The 14586-nt window shown below is 29.0% G+C and overlaps 1 protein-coding gene across 2 annotated transcripts; it reads right to left on the bottom strand.

Moving 5' to 3' along the window:
* Window positions 1–4157: 4157 nt before the first annotated feature.
* Window positions 4158–6369, bottom strand: LOC129881492 (protein VACUOLELESS GAMETOPHYTES-like). 2 transcript variants are annotated; one of them, XM_055955687.1, is made up of 2 exons: window positions 5910–6369; window positions 4158–4731 (listed from the first exon to the last, which is right to left on the bottom strand). In XM_055955687.1, the coding sequence occupies exons 1-2, from the start codon at window positions 6279–6281 to the stop codon at window positions 4276–4278; spliced, it is 828 nt and encodes a 275-aa protein (XP_055811662.1). In that variant the 5' UTR covers window positions 6282–6369; the 3' UTR covers window positions 4158–4275. The 2 variants fall into 2 exon arrangements, with proteins under 2 accessions (XP_055811662.1, XP_055811663.1); XM_055955688.1 differs by having other exon boundaries at window positions 4158–4672; window positions 5910–5993.
* Between the last annotated feature and the right edge of the window lie 8217 nt (window positions 6370–14586).

Raw genomic sequence — 14586 nt, 5'->3', positions numbered from 1 at the left:
AAGGGTCATTGCATTTTCATTTGCCAAGAGGGCCATTGCATATTCATTGCCAAGAAGGTCATTGCATATATCCTACCAATGGATTTTCATTCGTCCTACCAATGGACATTCAACATATCCTACCAATGGATCTTCATTTGTCCTACCGCTGGACAGATAGTTATTTTTTCAAGCATCCTATCAATGGATCACCATCCTACCGTTACTGCAGCATTATCCTACCAACGAATCAATGAGGATTTTTCCAACATGCAAAAAGGATGAAAGAAAGTGCGAATGACATCAAAGAGGATGCAGCACAATGTGGAATCCTTTTAGCAGCGAACTGGGACACAGTCCAAAGAATAATGTCAAACTCATAGGACACGAGCTAAGGAAATGACTTCCACCACAATAAACTACATTTCTATCGGAAGGCGTGTGGTTATTTCGGGTTCATTCATAATTCAAAACTCGTACCAACCCCTTTTCAGAAAGATGAAAATGAAGTCGGCCAAAATTGAATTTGTCAATTTTCTTTGTCCAGGATCTCTTTTATCGATCATATCCAAAGAAAGGGACAGCTGTTGACACCCAATTTTGACCATCCACAACGCAAATTAGCTATCGAGTTTTTTTGAATTCGAACATTTTGAAATAATTAGCTTTTATATATAAAAATAATAATAATAATAATATATGTATATATATATATTTTCATATTATTCTTAACTATTTTTATCTTTATATAAATTTTAGTATAACATACATATTTCTATATAACTATATCTTTGATTACTATTTATGTTATTATTCGAAAATTATCTCAAAAGTTTTTTTTTTACTACTAAATAAATTTTAGTTAGGTTAGTTTAATTATGGTTTGTATTTTTGAAAATTTTAGTTTTTTCTAAAAATAAAAATAAATAAATAAAAAATATCCTTTCTTTTCTTTTTCCATTATCAAACAACTATCCATCTCTCTAAACTCACTTCTTCACTATCTCTCTCTCAAAAAAAAAATTCACTTCTTCACTATCTCTCTCTCTATCTCAAAAACTCACTTCTTCACTATCTCTCTCTCTCTCAAAAAACTCACTTCTTCACTATCTCTCTCTCTATCTCAAAAACTCACTTCTTCACTATCTCTCTCTCTCAAAAAAAACTCACTTCTTCACTATCTCTCTCTATATCTCAAAAACAACTATCCCTCTCTCAAAACTCTCTTTTTCACTATCTCTCTCTACACTCTCTTCTTCACTATCTCTCTCTTTCTACACTCTCTTCATCTTCTCAAAAAGAGAAAACAAGACAAGACCATCCTCACCATTCTCTCCCCTCATCTCTCAATCTCTCTCCTCTTACACACCACCGAATACTTCTCTTCCACTCATCTCCGGCGAGAGCTCCAACGAACCACGCAGGAAAAGCTACCAAGCCGCCGCTAGACTAACAAGACGAGAGGTCTTACAAATCCGTCTTGGTATGGTTTCGTTTAACTTTATTTTACTATATATATTATGTTTTTTTTTAGATCTAAAAGTTTTTTTTTTTTATTATTGTGTATATGTTGGGTTGATTACATCTTGTGTTTGGTGTTCTTGATAAGTTTTCTTGCTTGGAAGATTTAGATCTTTCTCATGTTAGACTCCTTTTACTGATTTTGTTTTCATAACAAATGTTGGGCTGATTAATTACTCTAACCATTATTGTTATTTTCTTGCTTATAAGATTCATATTGTTCATATGTTACTACATCACTTTAGTTCTTTATTTTTTGCTCCAAATGATTTGATAAACTCGAGATTCAAAGATTTTTTGTTCATTCATAATTGATTAAAATTGCAAAGCATATTTATGTTATTTTTGTTGTTGTTGTTGTTGTTTATGTTCATGTTCGTGTTTATTTCATGTTTATGTTTATGTTCATGTTCATATTTAAGTTCTTACACTTTAATTATGTTCATGTTTATATTCTTGTATTTAATTAAGGTTTCATGTTCGTACATTTTAATTATGTTCATGTTTATATTCTTGTATTTAATTAAGGTTTCGTATTCATATTCATGTTCTTACATTTTAATTATGTTCATGTTTATATTCTTGTATTTAATTAAGTTTTTTACGGTGAGATTGTTATTATTTGCTATTGTCTAAATGTATATCTTTTAATTTGGGTATCTATTTGATTAGCTAATTGATAACCGATATTTTATTTTCTTGATTTAGATTTGGGAAATGTTTAATATTTTGCTAATCAGGCATAATTTGTTGATTGAAATATTTGACTGTTAGGAAATAATTATAGTATTTTTTTTTACAAAATTTGCTAGCATGTAGTAATTATTTTGGCATTTATCACAATTAATCTTGTCTCCCTTTATTAAATTTGAAATAAAGTTATTACCCCACAACTTTAAATAAAGTTATTTCACCACTACTTTAAATAAAGTTGTTACCCTACTACTTTAAATAAAGTTGTTACCCTACTACTTTAAATAAAGTTGTTATCTTACTACTTTAAATAAAGTTATTACCCTATTACTTTAAATAAAGTTGTTACCCTACTACTTTAAATAAAGTTGTTATCTTACTACTTTAAATAAAATTATTACCCTACTACTTTAAATAAAGTTATTTCACCACTACTTTAAATAAAGTTATTACCCCACTACTTTAAATAAAGTTATTACCCTACTACTTTAAATAAAGTTGTTACCCTACTACTTTAAATAAAGTTATTACTCTACTACTTTAAATAAAGTCATTACTCTACTACTTTAAATAAAGTCATTACTCTACTACTTTAAATAAAGTCATTACTCTACTACTTTAAATAAAGTCATTACCCTACTACTTTAAATAAAGTTATTACCCTACTACTTTAAAAAAAGTTAGTACCCACTTCTTTAAAATAAGTTTTAAATAGTTTTTTTTATTATTTGGAGGGATGATTACATGTCTACTACTTATGTAACAGACTTTATTTTGGCCAATGAAAAATCTCTCCGTCGGGTTTCGAGGCCTCTCTATTTTAAAGACGGAAATTTTAATTTAAGTTTACATTATATATTATATATTACAAGTTGAAATTAGCCGATGAAGAAATTACCGTTGCTTTCCAAGGCCTCTCATGTTCATAAGACGAGTTTTATTTTTTGTATTAGTATTATTATTATTATTGTTATTATTTTTATTTTTATTATTACTATTCATATTATTTATTATTAACATGTTTACTAAGTATTTCTACAGGCGCTGGAGCAAAATTGACTGATATGCAATTTTATATATATCTGATATACAAGAAAACTGTTGGTTGTATGCACTAATATACAGTGTATATACAGTTGTGATATACATCAGAATTGGCCCAAAAGCCCAAAACGCAGGTGGCCCAACAACTTAGTCCAGGCGTACAGAAACTAAGTGTCGGGCCATATTTTATATGTTCATTACTTATTTTTATTTATTATTTTATTGATTCGGTTTGTAATAATTAATTTATTTATGTCGTTCATGATTTCGTTAGCTATTAATTTTAATTTGTTTTAACCTAATTAGATTCCCCTAAAGATAAACCAATTCATGTTAATTTATTCTTAAAATAATTTTCTATATTTACTTAGTCATTGATAAACTTTTACTTCTTTATATATATATATATATATATATATATATATATACACATGTATATTATAATCAAATGTTTAAGTTTTATCAATTTTGTTATTTATTTTTTTATTTTTTTTCTAAAAAATAATTTCAAAGTCTTCGTTTTCCTTTAAATTAATATTTTCAAAAGTTAGTCAAATAATTTTTAAATCGTCGGATAACCGCGCGTTAGCGGCCACTTTGAATGCTTAACATCTTCTCAAAGTGGAAATAAGAACCTCGTACCTTTTTCTCTAAATTTTTAAGACTTAAATCTGTTAGGGTCTTTTAAATTAAGTTTTCTTAATTTCTTTAAAAAATTAAGTGGCGTCTCCTTTTTTCTAAAATTGATTTTTTCTCTAAAAAGTTGAAATTAATTTTAAACCGTTTTTTTTCGATATAACATTTAATATTTCAACTTATTCCCATCACACAAATCATCATACATAATCACATTTAAACATCATACTTTATTCCTTACATGCCATATTATCATTATAAAACAAAGATAGGCGATCCCAAAACAAGAAAATGCCTTTTTAATTGTCTTAATAACTGAATCACACCGAAGAATTCAACAAAGAGCTTTTGCTTAGCATTACACTTTCTGTATAGCAAAGGATGAAATTATACACTACATCATCAAGATGCAAAAAATGGAAACACATCCACCCCAAATATCATATTGGAAATCACCCCAGTTGCAATTGCTTTCACCAAATTAAACATCACTTGTCCAATTCGTCCACCACTTCCACCATAATGAGTCTGCGCCTGCCCGTGACCTTGATGTTGTTGGTATAGTTGTGGCATATTGTAGTTATAATGGTGCATATTATTAGATGGACCAGGAAAATGATTGGGATTAGGATAATAACCACCAAAATAATGTTGTTGAGGGAATACAGATGGTGGAACGTAGGTAGGAATTCCTCGATCGGACATTGTATGTTGACATTGTATTGGCACGCAACCTATATGAATATCAAATCCACATAGTGCACACCTGTAACGCCATGAAGAAGCGTTACATTCTCCTCTACAAACAGCACAAGTTATTCCTGATTCAGTCAAGCTCAATAGCCTTAGAGGATGCTTCTGAAATATTGATGACAATATCATTATCATCAAATTAGAATAACACTTGTAATAAGTTGACATCCACATATATGAAAGATCTTGACTGGCAATTTTAATTGGACGTTGAAGAGCTAAACTATAAGTGGTCCAAATTTGTATAGTTTCTTATAAAAGAGAGTTAATTACTTGAATGGTCATTTTAGTTAGGGCAATAGTGCATTAAAATCACTTTTGAATGTATAAAATTATAAAGTCATCCAACTTAACACAGACTTCAAAAAGAAAAGAGACTTGGCATTATTCACCTAAGTTTTGAATTTTTTAAAAAGTTTAGGCAAAAGATGTGTGAAAATTGCTGGAAATAAAAACAGAAGGCCTATATGTGTTTTTTTCTTCAAGTTTTCATATTTCATAAAATATTCATAATCGTGAAAAAAAAAAGATAGTTATAATATATAATCTTTTTCTTTTGTTTTTAAATAAACTCCATGAATAGTATTTACTTAATAATTCTTTGAGTCCATGATTAACAACACACCTAATTTTTTTTTTTTTTACAAATTTCATATCTCAATTATTCATTTACCTATTTAAATTATCATACCATTTATAAAAATGGAGGATGAGTTGGTCAAATATTTTAAAATCAATCGACAACAGGCACATGGAGGCTTACAAAAACCCATAAAATGGGTCCATCTATAACAGCTAATTGAACTGATTAATTTATTATTATTTTTTTAAAAAAAAATTACTTAAAAACCTTCTCCCCCTTTCTTTCTTCACTTTTCCATTATTTCTCAATTTTTCTTCCCCTTTCTTCTTCTTAATTTCTCAGATTTTCTTCCCTTTCTTCTTATTCTTCATTTCTTAGATTTTCTTCTCCTTCATTTCTTCCATGACCCTATAATTTTATACAACCCCAAAATGAACCCTAATATTTTATACAATTCCACAATAAATCCTAAATTCTTATACTAACCCTAAAATTTTATAGAATCCTAGATCTTCTTTTTTTTCAAAATCAAAAGCTAAACAAACAATAATGCACTCTAAAATTGAAGGTTAATTGGAAAAAAACAACCAAGGTTGAGCAGTTGCACTCATTTAATTTTAATATTTTAAAACTGACAAAAAAGAATACTATGTACACTTCCCAAAAATATATAGTTAATATGAATTTGTAGCTAGGTTACCTGATGTAGAATATGATTGAGTGTTTCCGGCAATTGAGTACATATAGGATGGACATCAAATTGACAAAGCTCACACCTATAAGATAGGCCTTCGATAGGGTCACGACAAATCTTGCAGACGCGATCACCTAGGTGATCGCGCTCAACCAGTCTGAGTAAATGGTGAGGATGCATGAAAGACGATAGAATTCGCGGACAAGTTGCACAATATTCATGTAGATTAAAGGTGCAACCATGGCAATGATATCTCGTACCAAATCCATAAGTCATGCAACCTTCACATAAATATTTAGGGTTAATGGTATCATCGTGTAGTATTATTGGATGTTGTTGGTGGGTAAAATGTTTCATGGTTGTTGGGAGAGGTGTCATTTTTTTAAAAAAAATAATAATTGTTTTTTGATTGCTAACTTAGAAGATGGAAATTAAATTATATGGAACTTAATTCCAAGAAAAAGAAGACGATTGAAGACTTTAATTTATAGTTAGGATTCGAAGTCTTTCACTTGTTTTTCATTTTCTTTTTTTCGTATAAATAAATACATCGATGTACGAATTGCCTTTATAATTAGAACATTAGTAACAACTAGGATGCTTCCTATATGATATAGGCGGTTGCTCATGTTGTTAGACTATATTTAGTGTAATTTTATAAGTGGGGTATAATGAGGAGAGGATAGAGTATACGCAAACCTTACTCATATCTTGGAAAGCAGAGAGGTTGTTTCTGATAGACCCTCGGCTCAAAAAAAAAGTAATAGGAGTGAAGAAGTCATAGTAAAATACTATAGAGAGTATGTCAAAGCCATAGTAAAATACTATAGAGAGTATGTCAAAGCATTCTGGAAAAAAAAAACATAACTACAACAAATTAATACAATAATCGAATTGCAATAAAACAGCAGAAGAATAAGAAACTTCCCGAGTAATAATACAACTGGTAGGTATTGACTAGCTAGTTAATATGAATTCAATACCTTCGGAGCTAGAGTACAAATTTGTGTGTAATATAGATTTATCTAAAATTGCAATAACTTGTGGATATGAGCTCATAATTTTAAAAATATAATGGGAAGTTCATGATAAGAACGTTAAATGTTAATATCCACAGAAGTTAAATCCTCAATTTACATCTGTATACAAGTATTCGAGTGGACGACTATAAGTCTATAACATGTAAATTCCTTTTTTAATTCTTGGAAATACCAGTATAACTTTGAGTTACTTATTTGATGTTCTTGAAAATAAAATTAATATATCATGCAAAAAATGATTAATTAATCTTGATCGATCAGAATCTTTAATATAATTAATTAATCTTGATCGATCAGAATCTTTAATGTTTATATATTTTCAAGTTGTATTTTGTCTGGTCAATTTGAGCACGAATACTTCAAACACTCCAAAAGAATAAGTCACCTATGAATACCAAGTCTCATGATGTTTGACTCAGAAGTAAATGGTACAAAAATTTGGATTTAACGTGTTGTGAAAGTTGCCTTTTTTTATTTAGTTTTCGACCCAGTGTTTAGTAGGCCCCTTGCAAAAGTGACTCAGTACCTAATTGATTCAAATTCGAAAAGTATAATTAAAGATGAAGAAGTAATCATAACTCACTTACTACATTTGTTACTAAAAGGAAATTAAATATAGAAGTACTGAACTGTCAAAACCGTCATATTGGCAGTTGACATTTATTTTATAGTAACTCAAGAGAGTAGTACCATGTACTTGCACAGAAATCCCTTGGAAATTTCAGAAAAGAAAGCATTTAGAAATTAACCAAAAATCTACCACAATAAGGAGACCAATTATATGTGATGTTATTATTGTTATTATAACTTTCTTTAAATTTATTATTTCAAAAAATGATTTAATTTTGTTTGAAAGAGTAGGCATTATATATAACTCAACGCTTCTTATTGGAAATGTTTAATTTTGTTATTAGAATGATATATATATATATATATATATATATAACTCAACGCTTCTTATTGGAAATGTTTAATTTTGTTATTAGAATGATATATATATATATATATATATATATATAGTTATTATATATATGTAGGCAATTTATAAGTTGGGAGTTAAATAGAATACTACTTCCAGGAAACACATGGAAATTACATATAAAGATAATTTTAGTGCGTACTCAACGATGCTACCAAGAAAATCAATGAAATTGATGCAAGTAAGAAGTAAGACACTTTTAATATTTTTGTAATTTCCCTATTATCGACGTCACTCGATACGACGTCACTCCATGACGTCGATGAGTCTTTTGGTTGCTGGGCCCTAACGTTTATTGGATGGTATGGATTGAATAAATCTAGAATTTGGGATTTTGATTTGTTTGAAAATAGCAGCCCTAATAAATACAATATTTTACAGAATAATAATTTTCCTACTATAGATATTAAAAATGGGTGAAAATAATTTTCGCCACCAACTTTGCTTTTAAAATCAAACTCCCTTCTTAACTTTGAATAATAATTAAACTCTCCCTTATATCCAGTATATTATCCATTTTACCCTTATTATATCACATATATATAGCATCTTTTTATATTATATGCAATTTAATTTTTAACCTACATATTTATAACTTTTTCTTTAGTTTCATTAACATTATAAGTAGAATAATATTTTTATGCATTTGTCACGATATTTAATATTATTTTTATGACTGTTATTTCAATATAATATTCATTAAGCGTGTGTATATGTATGTATGCGCATATTTTTGATATAACAACCCTTAAAAAAATTAATTGGAAGTGTATATTACTAAACTAACATTATTAATAATGTTTTGAAACTTTAAATTTGACAACTACTATTTTATGCAGTTATTTTATACTAGTGCTAAGGATAGAAATAAAAATATATTAATTTTTTTTTATTTCATAAACTGAACAAGTAAATTAAAATAATTATTTTTAGAATGAGAATCAAGTAATATAAATGACGGGAGTATTCTTGATTATTTCTATAAATAAACAAGTTTTGATTCACATTGATGGAGTATTACATAAACATAGTTCTAAATAATATAAAATCTAAATAAATACCATCTTTAACAATTTAAACTTAATAAAATTAATTAGTTTGAATTTCTACATCGAAATATATTGTATAGTTATTATTCTCAGCTATTTTCACTTGAATAAATAAATATTAGTGTTTTGATTAGTATTAATAAAATTAATTTTCTCTTTAATCTAATTTACTTCATTATAAAACATCATTAGCCTTTATACTTAATTAGTATTTCTTACTTTTTTCGTTCAAAAGATAATGTTTATGCTTTTGAAAAATTTGTTACATGAATTAAAAAAAATGAAAATATCATAAGTTTAAAGAAGTAAAAAAAAGTTGATAATGAGGGTATAATAGGCATTTTAAAATTTTAATTAGAATAAAGGAGGGAGTTTGATTATTGTTCAAAATTAAGGGAGAAGTATGATTTTAAAAGCAAAGTTAGGGGTGAAAATAATCTTCACCCTATTAAAAATAGTTACTCAACATTAATAAATATTAACAATAATCCACTTATATTTGATAATAAAAAACCTACTAGTACAAAAATTGTTAGCAAAATATTAAATACTAATTGCATAAACTCTATCCAAAAGGGAAAAAGCTCATAAATACCCCTCATCTATGAAAAAAATTCATAAATATCTTTCTTTCATCTTTTGGTCTAAAAATATTAACCTAATTTTTTGACTCAAGAATACCCCTAACCTATCGGAAATGTCTCAAAAATGTCCTTCATCCACTTTTTGGTCCAAAAATACCCTCAACCTTTGTTATTAATTCAAGAATATCCCTCCTTCCACCTTTTAGTCTAAAAATACCATCAATCTTTGTTATCTCTTTATATTTGTATATCTAATATATATGATTTTAATATCATTCAAACTCTTACCATATAATAATCTGTAATTTTATTATTTGAACTAAATCAAAATTTTTGTAAATAATAAATTTTTACCAAACTAAAAGATTAAAATCAATTAGAGAATTTCTACTTAAATTTTGAATCAATAAATAGTTATATATTTCTTTTTAGTATTGAGGATAAATCGCTTAGTCTATGAAATATCGATTAGAATATGTAATCTCCAATATAATTTTCACTGAGTAATTCTTCAAACAGTCACCCATGTTTAGAAACTTTCCTAGAAATATTACTTTTATTTCTTTTAGGACTACAATATCACAAGCTATTCATATTTTCCCCAAAATATATTTTAAATAATAAAGACATTTTTCTCTCTCCTAATGGGATGACATGTCACATTATTCTTTTTTAAACAATTTTTTTTAACTATTCTCAATCATCCATATTTTATAACTAATATTTTTTTATTATTTTTTCATGTTGTTAAAAAAAAGAATTCTATTGTTATTAAAATATCATATCATATTTTTAACTCCGTTTACTTTTAATAAAATTTTATTTTATTTATTTATTATATTAAATATAAAATTGAATTTGTATTTATCTATTTTATCATATCAAGAGCATGATAAAAAGGAATTTTATTTTTACTTTTAGTTATCAAAAAAGGGAAATAGATAACTAAAAATCGGAAATAATTTAGAATGAATAGCTAATACTAAAAGTAAAAATAAAATTCATTTTTGTCATTCTCTTGATATGATAAAATAGATAAATACAAATACAACTTTATTTTATATATAATAAATTTATTAAAAGTAAATGGAGTTAAAAATATTATATGACATTTTAATAACAATGAAAATTCTTTTTTTTAACAATATGAAACAGTAATAAATTTTTATTTAGTTATAAAATATGGATGGTTTAAAAGAGTTTTAAAAAATTATTAAAAAAAGGAACAATGTGACATGTCATTCCATTAGAAGAGAGAAATATGTCTTTATTGTTTGAAGTATATTTTGGAGAAAATATAAATAGTTGATCCTAAAAGAAACAAAAGTGATATTTCTAGACAATTTCCTAAACATGGATGATTGTTTGGGGATATTACTCAATTTTTAGTCGACTAAAAAAATTAGTAAATAGACATCTTATTAGAAAATCTTCCACTTATAATTTGAATCAATAAATAATTATTTTCTTTAGTGTTGAGGATAAATAGTTAAGTGTATAAATATATTAATTAGCTAAATTTTATCCTTTTTCCTTTAATCTTTGTTACTAAAAAGTTTGATAACATAAATAATTTATTTTTCATTTCAAATATAGTTAAACTTAAATATTTTTAATATTTTGGGATGAGCTAATATTAATAATTTGAATAAATAAAAAATTATCTTTTAGAACAAATAAAATAATTAATTAATTAGTAAAAGAATTCAATTCAATTAAATTTGAGTTGATGTTATTTTTAAACTAAAAGTTGGAAGGAGGGGTGTTCTTGAACCATCAAAAGGTGAAAATATGATATTTTTGAGCTATTTTCAATAGATTAGGAATATTTTTTAGCCAAAAAAATAGGTTGATGGTACTTTTAGATCAAAAGGAGAAAAAAAGGTATTTATGAGCCTCTTTCTATAAGTGAGAGATATTTATGAGCCTTTTCTCTATCCAAAAATATCCCCTATCCTATTTCCCCCAATGTTTGCCTAGCCGAAAAGGTGGGCTCTAACTCTTCCGACCTTTTTGGGACCCCTACGTTACCCCCTACACATAGCCTCCTACCTCCTACTATTATAGATTGCACTTCCAATTATACCCCTAGTAAATCCTCTACAACTACGAAATCAAAAAACGTGTTGGATGCGCTCACTTTATACAAGGAATACGTTGGGCCCTCATACACATCAACCACCCCACCATCATATGTGGACAATTCCAACACCATACCTTCATCCAGCTGTGATACAGCTATGTTGGAAGTGACTGACGTCAATCCTACCCCAAACCCTAGGAATCCAAATTCCACCCTTACAATCGCCTTTCCAAAAGAAAATCCATTAAATAAAATAGCAACTTCTATTCCTAGTACAAACGGCCAAAACAAATTAAACACAACCGATATTAATCATATTATTCAAATTAAGTCAATATTTATTAACTTACCAAATATAGACAAAAATACCTCGATCACCACTCAGCTTTCAAACCAGACGCCAAGCTTCCAAACTCCAACTTTTTTCCTAACCCAATACCAAATAAGTGTTCCGAGAATGGAATACCAAGGCAATAACAACAACTCCCAAAATCCACAGAACCCCCGCCCCCCCATCACTAACAACAACACCGATCTACGCCACCCCAACACCAGCTCCAAATGTAATACCCATGTCGTGCTTGGAAATGAGTCTCCAGGGTAACTCACTCTCATTCAGAGTGATGATAGAGGTGAGGGAGGTTGTCATAGTTGTCTAGAACCCATCCTTTATAGCCTAGGTAGTCTAAGAGAGGATGAGACTCATAATGGAGACCTGCAACAACCAAGTCTGGCTAGCTTCAGTACTCCACTCCGAAGTAAGTTACCCATTCCCTCAGCTCTCATTCTTCCATATCCCTCATGGGAGACTCCTCTACTTCACCCTCTGGACCCTTATTAGGAGGAAATGTCTTTCTTTCCATCTCCTTCACCCAACCCGATAATGGACCCTCTATACAACCCCCTCCACTCATACCAATAAGGTATACCACTCCAGTATTCATCCATACAGGGTTTATAGAGAGCGCAACCCGGACTCTTAATGAGGTGGCATCTTCATCCCAGGTACCAACTCCCTCAAATCCCACTTCGCCACCCCCTTGTCTTACTACAAACACAGAAGAAATAGACGAAGTGATAGAGCTAATGAGATAAACAAGAACAAAAATAGCATGTCACCCTCAAAAGGGTACCCTAGGCGTGGCCGGCACTCGAAGACCATTGTTGATCTCCAAGCGAACCACTTGGTCCAATCACACATTCACTCATTTATTCAATTAGAGGAAAACTTAAAATAAAGAGAAAGGTCATAGGCCAACAAATCAAACTCCAATCTTTGTCATGAAAATAGTCTGACAAGAACAATTCAAGGGATAAAAACACTCAATCAACCCATCTCTATCTAGACTATGAAGTTTCTATCACTACTGTCTAAGTGGTGACAATGACAGGTCCATAGCTACCTAAAAGAAAATACCAAAACAAAACAAAATAATCATGATTCCTTCGTAAGCAAGGAGGTCTCACCACTATCAGAAAAGAAATAGATCTTCAACGAAGCGCCTGTTGATGATCTCTAGCACTTTTATCTGCATCATAAAATGATGCAGGCTAAATGACGTTCGTACATGAAATGTAAGAGTATGTAATATAGCTGAAAGAAAACTTACTCAAAGATACTCAACTCAACTCAAGGGACTCAACTCTGAAAATAACTCAACTTAAGAAAGATGCAAATTCAAAAATATGCAATGTCTTTCAATCGACTCATCATAGTTTTTCAAATTGACTCAATTGTATGCAATCTCAATCAAATCAAATCATTTATTTTGTATTATTATTAGGGAGTTTCTCTAACAGACAACCATCACCATATGAGCGAGTGACAGTACAATAGGACGACATCGTTGCCACGTCCGTCCGATACTTTGCCAAGGTAAGGGACAAATCAACCAATGTTGGATCCACAATTAATCAAATTAAGTCCTCTCTTTTCAAGACTGCAGAGGAAATGTCCAACTTTAACGGTTCAATCCTCTCCTCTCCTATGCTGACTACGTAGTTTATGGGGTTCAAATTATGTATACTTTTACCCAAATCGATACTCAATACTATTCCCAAAATATATGTTGTTCATATCTATCAGGTAAAATATTCAAACCATCTCATCTGGTTTTATTGGACCCCTTTCAAAACTCAATCTCATCTCACATCATCATGCCTTTTCATTTAAATATATGCTCTCAAACTCAATCAGATCTCCTCAAAATTCTATCTCAAACAATCATTTATACTCAAAATACTCATGTTTAAATAATAATAATTCCAGAGACTTCTCAAACACAACTTATATGAAAACTCAAACTCATGTAAAATCAATGTTCGTGCTCAAATCATTAGGTTCTTTTAGTAAGATATGCTTTCAAGATCATTCACATCTCGTCAAAACTCTTTCTCAATTTCAATTAATCATGCTCGACTCTCATACTCATTTAGACTAAATAATATATATATATATATATATTAATTCAAATCAATGTCTTCGTAAATGCATAAAAGTCATCATCTTTACTCAAAAATATGCATGTAAAAGTCATGATCATTAAATCAAGTAGGATTAATAGGAAAGTAGCCATGAAAAATAATTTCAATCAATTAAGAGAATGAAAATAATGATAATCTCATGCATAATTATACGAAACTCAATAAAAGAAGAATTAACTCATTCAAAATTCAAGAAACTAGTTAGACTTAACTCATTCTCAACAATCGATAGAATTTAGATATAGGGCGAGTAAACGAACTCAATCCAACGCTATGAATAGCCTTACATACCTGGAATGAAGATTATGTAAGAGAAAAAAATCAAAGACTTGGCTTGAAACTTTTGAACTCTAGCTTCTCCTCTTCTCTCCAATCGTTCCTCCCAAAAGTTTTGGCTATTTAATGAGAAAAAAATACATTAGAAATTGATAAGGGACGAATTTTGATCTTAAACTGTCATGGGT

The sequence above is a fragment of the Solanum dulcamara genome, chromosome 3, assembly GCF_947179165.1.
Source record: "Solanum dulcamara chromosome 3, daSolDulc1.2, whole genome shotgun sequence".
Classification (NCBI taxonomy): domain Eukaryota; kingdom Viridiplantae; phylum Streptophyta; class Magnoliopsida; order Solanales; family Solanaceae; genus Solanum; species Solanum dulcamara.
Note: the sequence above shows the minus strand (reverse complement) of the source record. Positions and strands in the feature narration are given on the sequence as shown.

Coding starts and splice junctions, on each gene's coding strand:
- LOC129881492 (XM_055955687.1), bottom strand. CDS start 6,281: ATGACACCTCTCCCAACAACCATGAAACATTTTACCCACCAACAACAT. Junction 4,732..5,909: donor TCAATCATATTCTACATCAG/GTAACCTAGCTA, acceptor TCAATATTTCAG/AAGCATCCTCTAAGGCTATT.